The 13,280-nt window shown below is 38.8% G+C and overlaps 1 protein-coding gene across 1 annotated transcript in view; it reads right to left on the reverse strand.

Annotated features, from left to right (window-relative positions):
- The window catches only part of LOC136874919 (cytochrome P450 4C1), a 187,906-nt gene that overhangs the window by 41,763 nt on the left and 132,863 nt on the right, over window positions 1-13,280 (reverse strand). Inside the window, exon 7 of the mRNA XM_067148626.2 lies at window positions 9,752-9,878. Within this exon, the coding sequence (XP_067004727.2) occupies window positions 9,752-9,878 (127 nt within the window). The remainder of the gene's footprint in view (window positions 1-9,751; window positions 9,879-13,280) is intronic.

The raw sequence follows: 13,280 nt of genomic DNA on the forward strand, positions 1-13,280 counted from the left end.
CTTCAAAATTCCCTACTATAATTGTACACGTTGCAAATTAATACCGGCATGGAGTCTCGCATTCTACTTTCCATCGCAAATATTACACAAAATCTTCCCAGAACATTTATAGGCTTCCAATCACCTGATTCACAAATCCCATCTCAACTCATACGACAGCTCTGAACACTCGTCTCCACTCGACGGCTCTCACTGCCAAACAAGACTGGAAAAAATACTTGAAATCCACGACGCATAATACGTACAAATACATTAATAATGAACACTTCGCATAATGAACTCGTATTTTCCAAAACTGGATTTCACAAATGCCTGCAAAATTCTACTATTTTTTTATTGTCAGTCAGACACAGCTTAAATGGACATATATAATACGTTTCACTCCGTGACAAAATTCACCACTCTATATTCTCAACCCGACAGCGCGCTTCCACTATATTGAAAATGGGTAACCATGGATTTCTTACATTATTTACGTCAAAATTCAAACAGAAAAAAATTACGTCAGATAAAATTATCTCAATTAACATCACAAAAGTATAGGCAATAAATTCACGGAAATTGACGATCTACTCTGGACGTGATATCACTTCGAAGCCCTCACTAATAACTTTTACATGTCACACGGCACTCACAATATTTTAAATTTATCCAAGCAGTAAATAAAACAAAGGACCTTTCGTCATATTTTGACATTCGCCAAAAAATAGGGGTGACCAACTGCGTCATAAAAAACCCATTTCAAATGCAAATAAGTTTGACATCACAAAACAAGGTATATTAGGTGGTAAGATAGCAAGGCATCTACCTTAAATCGACGTCGGATTCCATCCTTCGGATCACCGGTGACCTTCCGTCGCTTAATCTAACCATTTTACATTTCTAGCTGTACATCATAATATTTATTTTTTTCCTGGAAATAAGACACAAAAAATGAAATACTCTTCACACGTGTCTCCGTTGATCGCACTCGACTGATGGTAGTTACTGCCCGCACACGAATTACTTTTTACAACACACAAATATTTTACAGCTTTATACTTCTTCTGCAATATCTTGACCGTCCTTTTTATAAGACTACCTTTGCTCAAACAAAATCCATTTGGATTCCAGACCCCAGCCACATCGGCCAAAATCTGTTCGTCGGACTTAGTCTACTTTTGTCGCTTGATTTACAGAACAGTCTAACTCTCTCGCGCAAGATTCAATAACACAATGTAGGGATTTCATCATGGCGCTCCTTCTATATTTATAGCCATTACCCACTCTCTCCAGGCATTTTCCCTTTTGCCACCAAGAAAATTTGCGTAATCTTTCTGACTTAAATGAACCGTATTTAAAAGAGTTTTGGATCTAACCATGTATTTGTTAATTCACTAGCAGTAGTGATACTGAACATTTAAAATTTATATTTATTAATTTAACTGGTTAGATTACCTCATTTGATAGACACTACTTTTCTGTCGACTTCGCGTTGGGACGCTATACACGCGCACCCTTCTGAAATAATCCACCGAAATTGCTTAGCAGTCTCAAACTTTCTTCTGTATCTTTCCACGTACGACACGTGCGGATGACGTCACGTATCCCAGAGCGTGGGACCGAAAGTAGCTACCCCCTCGCCACGTGTCACTCCCGTGATATCAGGGAATGTTCAGAAATGTAGTAACTTTTCATACTTAAAATTCTTAGGGCACAAAGGTCATGGGTTCAATACATACATACTTACATACTTACATACATACATACATACATACATACATACATACATACATACATACATACATACATACATACATACATACATCTTCTTTCCAGATTGTCATGCCTTTCAGCATTCAGTCTGCTACAAGCCTCTGTAAATTAACAAAGCACCTCCTCAAATCCTCTATATACAACTAGCTCTGTGGCTTCATTTTGTTCCAATACTTCTTAACATTAAATCACTAAAACTCATGTCTAACCATCGCTGCCTTGGTCTCCCCCTACTTCTCTTAACATCTTTACTTTTTAACACGTTCCCTGCGACAGTGAATTTTGATGACGATTTCATGTTGTATCAACCCACCAGTGACCCGATGCTGTTTTTAGTTGTTATCAGTTCATGTCATCAGTGACCTGACATATTTGACTTTGGTTAGTCCCTACTGTGACATCCAAAACAATGTAGGTGCACTTGTTATGTGCATTATTATTGAGGAGACATTCCAGCGTATTTACCTCAGTGACAGTTTTTCGATTCTATAAGTGCATGTCCCAGAAATTACCCCCGAAGTAAATGTTTGTTTCCTGTTCACTGATGTGAAGCCTCCATGCCTAAAATAAGGACGTGAACTTGCTTGTAGATATGATCTATGGAAAACAATATACCTGCCAGTAACTACTCCAATCAATAATAGTCTGGAATCTTATACTTGCTTACCTTAGAGAAATGAAAGAAAAGAATAGATCACACGAGATATCACAAGGGTGGTACTCTTCGGATTAAACAACAATCTGCCATCTGAAGGCAGGAACATTGTAGGCTTCATTCACTTTAACTATGCTAAGCAATTTCGGCGTAAAAGATAGGTTAGTCAACAATCCGAGCACAGGGTGGCCTCAAGTGATATGAATGGAAGATGCAAAAGAAATTCCTTCAGGTCACTAGTGGGCTGACCGGGCTCTACCGGGCGAGTTGGCCATGCGCGTAGAGGCGCGCGGCTGTGAGCTTGCATCCGGGAGAGAGTGGGTTCGAATCCCACTGTCGGCAGCCCTGAAAATGGTTTTCCGTGGTTTCCCATTTTCACACCAGGCAAATGTTGGGGCTGTACCTTAATTAAGTCCACGACCGGTTCCTTCCAACTCCTAGGCCTTTCCTATCCCATCGTCGCCATAAGACCTATCTGTGTCGGTGCGACGTAAAGCCCGTAGCAAAAATAAACTAGTGGGCTGGTTGAAACTACGGTAGCAGCATGCCTCGATCTTTTACTTCAGTATGAACATGATGTTGCCATTAGTTATCAGAAATTTATAACTAGAAGTAGTTATTTACTCGGCAATTTTTAGGAAGTTTGCGCCAATGGATAGGAGTTAATTAAGAATAAATATTGTACAAAATAAATAAGGGTAACATGTTTTGGGACGCATAAGTAATGTCTCTTAAGTCTACCCAACTCCCGTACAGTAAAGTCAGACCGAAAACAGACATATAATGACCACTGTACTTAACACCTACAGGTAACTGTCTGCTTCACGCCATTACCCTCTCAGACAACATGGACGAGCTAATACCTTTTCACTTAGTTCTCTGGCATACGTATTCTCTGGATCTATGGAACATAAATATAACTAAATCATGTCTGTATTTTACGGGCTTGTAAGCCATGTTCCAGGAGCGTATAATGGTCCTGACATTTCACTGAAGGCTGTGTTCGGCATTTACAAGGGTTCCGACTGACTTAATGGCTGTAAAGCTCATGGTGGAATTGAACGGTGTTGCAATTCCACCTGATTATACAGTACAGGCTGTGGTACACTATGGTGGGGAGCGGTCGCTGATTGGCTATTCTTTGGCCAATGAAAGTGTAGGCTACAGTGTATTGTTCGCATATTGGTCTGCCATCCTGGAGGGGTGGTGGCTGATTGGCTATTCTTCAACCATGATAAAGCATTAAGGAGCATGACGTTGGTTGACTTGTCTTGGTCCAAGACCTTGGCAAAGACAGGCAACTGATCACCCGTTGCTTTTTCTGGTCTTCTGCGGCCATCGTGTCCTCCAGGGTTTAAATCTTTCAGGACTGGAAACCAGGTGCTGTTGACCCATTCAGATTCCTCATTGCAGTTGAAGCTGTTGGAGTTCTTCAGGATTTCAGTGGCTTCCCTTTGTAACCAAGTGTGATAAGACACAGTATTTGACAGGACTTTGGTGTTACTGTACTGTATGTTATGACCTGTTAGCAGCGAGTGTTCAGTGACTGATGGCCCTTTCCCGGCCAGCTGTGTCTATTATGCTCCTGCAGTCGGGTGGCGATGCTACGTTTCGTAGTTCCTATGTATACCTTGCTGCAGCTGCATGGAATCTTGTATAGACACCTGCTGTGGAGAGAGGACGGAGTTTGTCTTTAGCAGACCTTAGCAGTTCCTGGATTTCTTCGTTGGTCTATATATAATGTTTACCCCATGGGACTCCAGTAGCCTCGCTAATCTTTCCAATATACGGCAGAAAAGCTTTAGCTGCCGGCCACTCCTTTTCTTTCTCCCTGGTTTTTGGACGTCTGGGATGGATTGCTTGCTGGATATCTTTATGGCTGTACCCGTTAGCGTATAAGGACATATTGAGGTGGCTGAATTCCTCGTTTAAGTGCAGAGTTGACAAATTCTTCTTGCACGGTCGGCTAGCGTATTAATCACTCCATATTTTTATTGTAGGTGGTGGTTGGATATCTCCTGCAGATAGCAGTATGTATGAATCAGCTTGCAGTACACATGTCCCAAGTTTAAATTGGCCATCTCCATCACCAGAACATTGAGGAAAGGGAGTTTTCCTCTGTTTTCTGTCTCTATAGTGAGCTAAATATTGGTGTTAACACTGTTCAGATGCATTAGACACAGATGTAGCTGTTTGTCCATGGCTCCAGATTACAAAGGTGTCACCAATGTGATGAAGCCACACCTTCGGTTTCAGTGGTGCGATCTTGACTGATGAGTGCTCAAACTTTTCCATTGCAATCACCGGACTCAGAGGAGTGTCCATGAAGACACCGTTTATTTGTTCATAAAAACTGTCATTCCACAGGAAATAGCTTGCGGTGAGGCAATAGTTGTACAAGTTGGTGACATCCTTGGAAAAAATCTGAGCGATGTGGTCCAGGGCCTCCTTTACTGGCACATTAGTGAAGAGTGCGACCGTGCCAAAGGTGACAAGCAGGTCTTCAGCTTCCAACTGGATGTCTTCAAGTTTTCTATGAAGTGGCCTGAATCTCTGATGTGTGACTGTGTTCCACCGATGTAAGGTTGTATTAAGGTGGTTAGAGGACTCGTGCAACCTCATCAAGATGTGCACATAACAAAACAATGCAAATATACAATTAGCAAAATGAAAACAAAACACAACGCTTACCGTAAGGGCAGTAGCACAAATACGAAGCGTGGAGGGCAAAACATGAAGGAAAAAGGGCAGGATCTTTACATCAACGTTTGACAGGTTGCCAGGTCAATACTACTAGCTACTAAATAAGAAGCAAGATTAAATTTAAAATAAAGAAATTTTACTTAATAAATTAAATATGAAAATTTTAAAAACAGTATAAGTACAGTTAAATATATATTTTCTTAAAAAACCAAAACGCAATTAAAACTAAAAGAGAAACACTATTTTATAATGAATTTTATATTAAGATAAAATGAAGTTGATATCAACATAGGCTTCCTCGAAAAATCAAAGTTGGAAAACTCATAACTGATACCATTAAATAAAATTGTCAATTATGTTAACTTAATGTACAGAAAGATTAAAATATTAAAAAAAGAAAAATTCGTTGCAACCAGAATATTTGAACGATAAACACTAGGTAATTAATACACGGAAATTCATTTTAAAAATTAGTTTGATGATCATCGGTATGCGGGCCTGCGACTATTAATACTGCTTAAAATTGAAATTTGCTACACTATCAACACAAATAATAAGTCACACACAAGGACACTTGTACGAAGAAAATAATGACTCCAACCGCGAATAAAAGTTACACAAATTAACCAACCAAGATTAAATTATAATAAAATAATAGTGGAAAGAAATCCCAACTAAATGAAGGGGAAAATACTATAAACGTTCCCACATAATAACAGAACACCAAAGCACACAACAGGAGCAACCATTTACCGATACCAAGCCATGATCCCATAATAGTCATCAAAGCCCCAAAAATATAAAACGTGTCCATCAGATAAGATAAGATAAGATAAGATAAGATGGGATGACACATTACGTAATAATAACAAAGGCAAGGAACCCCAAACAATGAGTTGTATGTGACAAGAAAACATTAAGAGAATGGCATATATTAAGTTAAATATCGACCAGAAAATTTCAATTTTTCACAGACTTGACGTTATTAAAAACAATAATAATAATAATAATAATAATAATCTATCCAGTAGGAGATAGTATGAAATTACATTAGCTTTTGTTAAACAGTTCGCCTACAGCTTAGATAATTTGCAATGAAGGGGGATTTGGATTACGCTAGGATACATACATGAGGTGTCATTAATTAAAGTCCCGAACAATGCAAATAGCGATCACATCCAAATAATTTGCCGATAAGGCAATAGCATCATAGTTAGAAGGCAAATACGAACAACGAAGAAAAATTAGGGAGGAAAATCAACACCAAAATAAAAAAAGAGAATAATAATAATAATAATAATAATAATAATAATAATAATAATAATAATAATAATAATAATAATAATAATAATAATAATAATCACGACGATAATAATAAAAATATCAAAGAATGAGTAGGCAAACAAGGTACGAACGACAACACAGTAAGATTTAAACAACTCACATAACATACAACCTCATAGACGCATAACTAGCGATTCCAAATTCCCACACATTTCAGTTACATGCTTTTTGTTTTTGTTTTTCTACGGATTCAGTTCAAAACCGATACAAGATTTCGCTTAAAAAGGTTTATACGGTGCCGAAAGGGTGCGTTTATGATGTTGGTCAAATTCACTCACTTTTAAAGCATGGTCGTACGAGATCCCTGGAATTATTTGTAATCTACAGAACTTACTGAGTGGAGGTATCCAATATTAAGACTTACAACACATTTACAACTTGCCATGCCGGTAACGGTTACTATACACACAAAGTTTTCTTCTTGCACTAGTGCAATAAATATGGGTTGGAGCACACTGAGAAATATTCAAAAGATCAAGGGCATAGCCCTGACATCCTCGCACTTATCCTGGCGAGTAACTCGCCATTAATAGCACTCTCCGACTGCACCAAGATGTCTTTTTACGAGCGCGGCTAAACACAGCCATGTTGAATGCTCGAACACAACAGACAGACTGCCTTCTCTCTCATACAGACAAGGCGGAAGACCGCAGTTCCCAGCATTCAAAGTTCGCACGGCGCAAACGCACGGCACTCGATCAATAATCGAGCGAATCAGATTAATCCAGCAAATACGTAATAATAGGAGATATAGTTTTGAATTAAATTTGCATGGTGAATTCCACAATTAGAGGACAATGGGCGATAATGTTAGATAACGTCTCGATACACAAGTAGACATGCCAAATAAATACATAGATACTCATAGATGTTTTCATGTTACAATTCCATTATGCCAAATAAATATTTGTTGCCATTTTCATGTCACAAATAGCACTCACGATGGGCTGTAGAGGTACATTGTCCTTATGAATCTTGTGTAAGCTATATAGTCTCGAAGGTAGAGCTTCACTTTTGGGGGTTTCTCTCCTCACATTGTCTTGCAGTGATGAGGCCTTTAATAAGTGTTACGATCTCCGCTTATACTACGTATATTCCCTACCTTGCATGCTGCCTTTTCTCCGATCACGCCGCCGCTGCTCCACACATTCTATTGCTCCGCTCTCCTGCCGTCTGTCTACTCAATTCATCACGTGACTCTGACGTCATCCTCTCCACGCTTCGCCTTCTCCGCTTGTGTGTGTGTGCTGGTGCTTACCTATTGGACACGTGATAATGACGCATCTGGAACATGCTGGCTTTCAGCTTCCTTACTTTTCTTGATCTTTCTGAACTGTTATATATTCTCACTCCGCCGCACCAAAAATTGAGTCTGTCTTCGCCTCGGAGTGGTGGAGCACCAAAATAACTGTGCTACGTTCTATGTTGTAATTTCCATCTGGACTGTTATTTCTTCAAACAATTGGGTGAGCAAGACTTTCCCATTATGTTATTTGGACATTAAATTTTCTATTGGTCCATCTGTTCCAGCTGAAATTTTCTTCCGCCGGTTTAAATTTGTATCTTCAAATCACACATGCAAGACTTTATTTCTACAAAAACCTTTCAATCACAAACTGCGCTACGGACAATGTAAAATTGGTAATCCCATTACCTGCCTCCTAGGACCGATGCTACTTTGTATTATAATTATCATAATAACTGATCCCGCAGCATAGACACACCCGGCAAAGAGAATCCTTTCCCCAGCTCGATCCCTACATCCCTTCCTTTCGCATTTCTTTTTTTTTTTCAGGTTTGCTCTTTTTTCTTGGTCCGCTTTCATATTCTTCATTGTACGCTTTATATTTGTTTATACGGTTTTTGGATACATTTCTTATAACCTATACTGTAAATGTGGCACATTTTTCTTATCTTCTCAGGTTTTCTCTATATAATTCACTATCTATCAAACTCTTGTCCACCGGGCGAGTTGGCCGTGCGCGTAGAGGCGCGCGGCTGTGAGCTTGCATCCAGGAGATAGTAGGTTCGAATCCCACTATCGGCAGCCCTGAAGATGGTTTTCCGTGGTTTCCCATTTTCACACCAGGCAGGTCAGGGCCGCTTCCTTCCAACTCCTAGGCCTTTCCTATCCCATCGTCGCCATAAGACCTATCTGTGTCGGTGCGACGTAAAGCCCCAAGCAAAAAACCTCTTGTCTTCGATTTATTATCTTGTTGCAAAATGTTTCATTATTTATTTATTTATTTATTTATTTATTTATTTATTTATTGTTAAATATATTTTATTTGTATTGTTAACCTTTGGTTTTCTCTTGTTCCTATATTCTTTCATTTCTTGGCCTAGCTCCTTCTCACTGCGCGTTTCCATCGTTCAATTATTATTTTCATTATTATTATTATTATTATTATTATTATTATTATTATTTGTGCTTCTTACTCTACGACCTTTTTGCTAAGCTATACTGTATATATATTAACTAATTCTATACTATATTATCTCAACATCGTATGTACATTACCACTACTGCCGTGCACTACAGCTGTTAATAATTGATAATTGCACGCAGTAACATAAGGCTATTGGTGTTTAGAAGAATCCGGTTGGTTGGATCTTTCAGTAGTCTACGGTAGATCTATGGGTCCAAAATCTCAGACATCTTCGTAGTGTAATCATTAGTAGCCATGATGTCAGTAGTGTTCCCTTTATCCCCGGGAAGAATTCTCATCCATGTTCAGAGATTATATGGCCTTCCTCTCTTGAACCGTGAGGTTGCTCTTTGGTGCTGGTGCCTTTTTTGTATACTTGAGGCTTTGTGGCAGATTTCTTCTGCTTGGTCATATGGTAAATTGCGACGATATTCGATATTCACGACGATCTCCACAGAAATCGAGCGAGGGGTAACAGCAAAGTTTCCTCATTAGCCAGTAGAGAGGTTTCTGCCTCTGGCAGGCAATGGTTGGTCAGGTTGACGATTATCCATGAGGTATCCAGGGCAGACAAAGTCTTTGGCACGTGTCGATTCTCCTGATATCGCGCAAACTTATTCTTCTGCCGGTTGGTCGACTGATCGAATGTTGAAATCATAGAAGACTGGGAGATATGATCTGCTTTCTCCCAGTCCTGTGGTGAGAGTGTGGCGCTGAGAAGGTAATAAAGACATATTATTTTTCAGATCAATTCTATTTGAAATATGCAAACTAATGGTTAACTATTTCCAGCATTTCATTTCATTGATTTCTCTACTGTTTTTTCATATGTACTGTATGTATACATCAATTCAGCTAAACGTACCTTGTTGGTAAAACCATGTAGAATGTTGAGATTTTTCTTGAACTTCTTTCCCACTGAACTTCTATAGAAAATAAAGTCTGGATACAACCACGGCCGCACGGCTCGATTTAAAGAGACTTCACTTGTCCTGCAAATGGAAAAGAATTTAATATATTGTGACCTTTTATATAAATAGGCCTATATTCTATGAAACTATTTCATCTTTGCATTTCCCTTATATTTCACAATTTCAGATCTAATGTAATCTATTCCTGCTGCTTTATAACAATATAATTTACTAGCTATTGTACCCATGCTTCACTAAAGAATTCTATGTTGTATACAGAATTCTAGGTAAATACATGTCAGTAGGATTTTATTAGATTGCATTGCTCTTAGTGTTACCTGAGAATCATCACAGGGAGGTCTCCGAATGTTGTTTCATATGTATAGTCCAGGTTAGGGAATTTACATTATAACGACAGGCCCCATTTCCTACTGCCAGTCACAGTACCGGTAGAGTTTGGGAGTTTAGATTATAATGGCAGGCCCCCTTCCCTACTTCCAGTCAAATGCAAATTGGACAGTTTTCACTATAAAGATAGGCCTCTCTTTCCTACTACCTGTCACAATCAAGTACGGGAGTTTTCATTCTAATAGCAGGGTTCCTTGCCTACAGACAGTCACAATTGAATCAATCAATACTGATCTGCATTTAGGGCAGTCGCCCAGGTGGCAGATTCCCTATCTGTTGCTTTCCTAGCCTTATCCGAAATGATTTCAAAAAAATTGGAAATTTATTGAACATCTCCCTTGGTAAGTTATTCCAATCCCTAACTCCCCTTCCTATAAATGAATATTTGCCCCAGTTTGTCCTCTTGAATTCCAACTTTATCTTCATATTGTGATCTGTCCTACTTTTATAGACGCCATTCAAACCTATCCGTCTACTAATGTCATTCCACGCCATCTCTCCACTGACAGCTCGGAACATACCACTTAGTCGAGCAGCTCTTCTTCTTTCTCGCAATTCTTCCCAACCCAAACATTGCAACATTTTTGTAACGCTACTCTTTTGTCGGAAATCACCCAGAACAAATCGAGCTGCTTTTCTTTGGATTTTTTCCAGTTCTTGAATCAGGTAATCCTGGTGAGGGTCCCATACACTGGAACCATACTCTAGTTGGGGTCTTACCAGAGACTTATATGCATTCTCCTTTACATCCTTACTACAACCCCTAAACACCCTCATAACCATGTGCAGAGATCGGCACCCTTTATTTACAATCCCATTTATGTGATTACCCCAGTGAAGATCTTTCCTTATATTAACACCTAGATACTTACAATGATCCCCAAAAGGAACTTTCACCCCATCAACGCAGTAATTAAAACTGAGAGGACTTTTCCTATTTGTGAAACTCACAACCTGACTTTTAGCCCCGTTTATCAACATACCATTGCCTGCTGTCCATCTCACAATATTTTCGAGGCCACGTTGCAGTTGCTGACAATCTTGTAACTTATTTATCACTCTATAGAGAATAACATCATCCGCAAAAAGCCTTACCTCCGATTCCACTCCTTTACTTATATCATTTATATATATAAGAAAACATAAAGGTCCGATAACACTGCCCTGAGGAACTCCCCTCTCAACTATTACAGGGTCAGACAAAGCTTCATCTACTCTATCTGAGATCTATTTTCTAGAAATATAGCAACCCATTCAGTCACTCTTTTGTCTAGTCCAATTGCACTCATTTTTTCCAGTAGTCTCCCATGATCCACCCTATCAAATGCTTTAGACATGTCAATCGCGATACAGTCCATTTGACCTCCAGAATCCAAGATATCTGCTATATCTTGCTGGAATCCTACAAGTTGAGCTTCAGTGGAATAACCTTTCCTAAAACCGAATTGCCTTCTATCGAACCAGTTATTAATTTCACAAACATGTCTAATATAATCAGAAAGAATGCCTTCCCAAAGCTTACGTACAATGCATGTCAAACTTACTGGCCTGTAATTTTCAGCTTTATGTCTATCACCCTTTCCTTTATACACAGGAGCTACTATAGCAACTCTCCATTCATCTGGTATAGCTCCTTCGGTCAAACAATAATCAAATAAGTACTTCAGATATGGTACTATATCCCAACCCATTGTCTTTAGTATATCCCCAGAAATCTGATCATATCCAGCCGCTTTTCTAGTTTTCAACTTTTGTATCTTATTGTAAATGTCATTGTTATCATATGTAAATTTTGTTACTTCTTTGGCCTTAGTCTCTTCCTCTATCTCGACATTATCCTTGTAACCAACAATCTTGACATACTGCTGACTGAATACTTCTGCCTTTTGAAGATCCTCACATACACACTCCCCTTGTTCATTAATTATTCCTGGAATGTCCTTCTTTGAACCTGTTTCTGCCTTAAAATACCTATACATACCCTTCCATTTTTCACTAAAATTTGTATGACTGCCAATTATGTTGCCATCATGTTATCCTTAGCTGCCTTCTTTGCTAGATTCAATTTTCTAGTAAGTTCCTTCAATTTCTCCTTACTTCCACAGCCATTTCTAACTCTATTTCTTTCCAGTCTGCACCTCCTTCTTAGGCTATTTATTTCTCTATTATAATAAGGTGGGTCTTTACCATTCCTTACCACCCTTAAAGATACAAACCTGTTTTCGCATTCCTCAACAATTTCTTTAAACCCATCCCAGAGTCTGTTTACATTTTTATTTACCGTTTCCCACCGTTCATAGTTACTTTTTAGAAACTGCCTCATACCTGCTTTATCAGCCATATGGTACTGCCTAACAGTCCTACTTTTAAGACCTTCCTTTCTATCACATTTATTTTTAACTACCACAAAAACAGCTTCATGATCACTAATACCATCTATTACTTCAGTTTCCCTATAGAGCTCATCTGGTTTTATCAGCACCACATCCAAAATATTTTCCCCTCTGGTTGGTTCCATCACTTTCTGAATCAGTTGTCCTTCCCATATTAACTTATTTGCCATTTGTTGGTCATGCTTCCTGTCGTTCGCATTTCCTTCCCAATTGACATCTGGCAAATTCAGATCTCCCGCTACAATCACATTTCTTTCCATGTCATTTCCCACATAGCTGACTATCCTATCAAATAATTCCGAATCCGCATCAGTGCTACCCTTTCCCGATCTGTACACTCCAAATATATCAAGTTGACTATTATCTTTAGAAATGAGCCTTACACCTAGAATTTCATGTGTCTCATCTTTAACTTTTTCGTAGCTTACAAATTCTTCTTTCACCAGAATGAAAACTCCCCCTCCCACCTTTCCTATCCTATCTCTACGATACACACTCCAGTGCCGTGAGAAAATTTCTGCATCCATTATATCATTTCTCAGCCATGATTCAACTCCTATTACAATATCTGGTAAATATATATCTATTAAATTACTTAATTCTATTCCTTTCTTTACAATACTTCTACAGTTCAACACTAACAATTTTATGTCATCCCTACTTGATTTCCAGTTCCCTGTTC

Source organism: Anabrus simplex, chromosome 5 (assembly GCF_040414725.1).
Source record: "Anabrus simplex isolate iqAnaSimp1 chromosome 5, ASM4041472v1, whole genome shotgun sequence".
Lineage (NCBI taxonomy): Eukaryota > Metazoa > Arthropoda > Insecta > Orthoptera > Tettigoniidae > Anabrus > Anabrus simplex.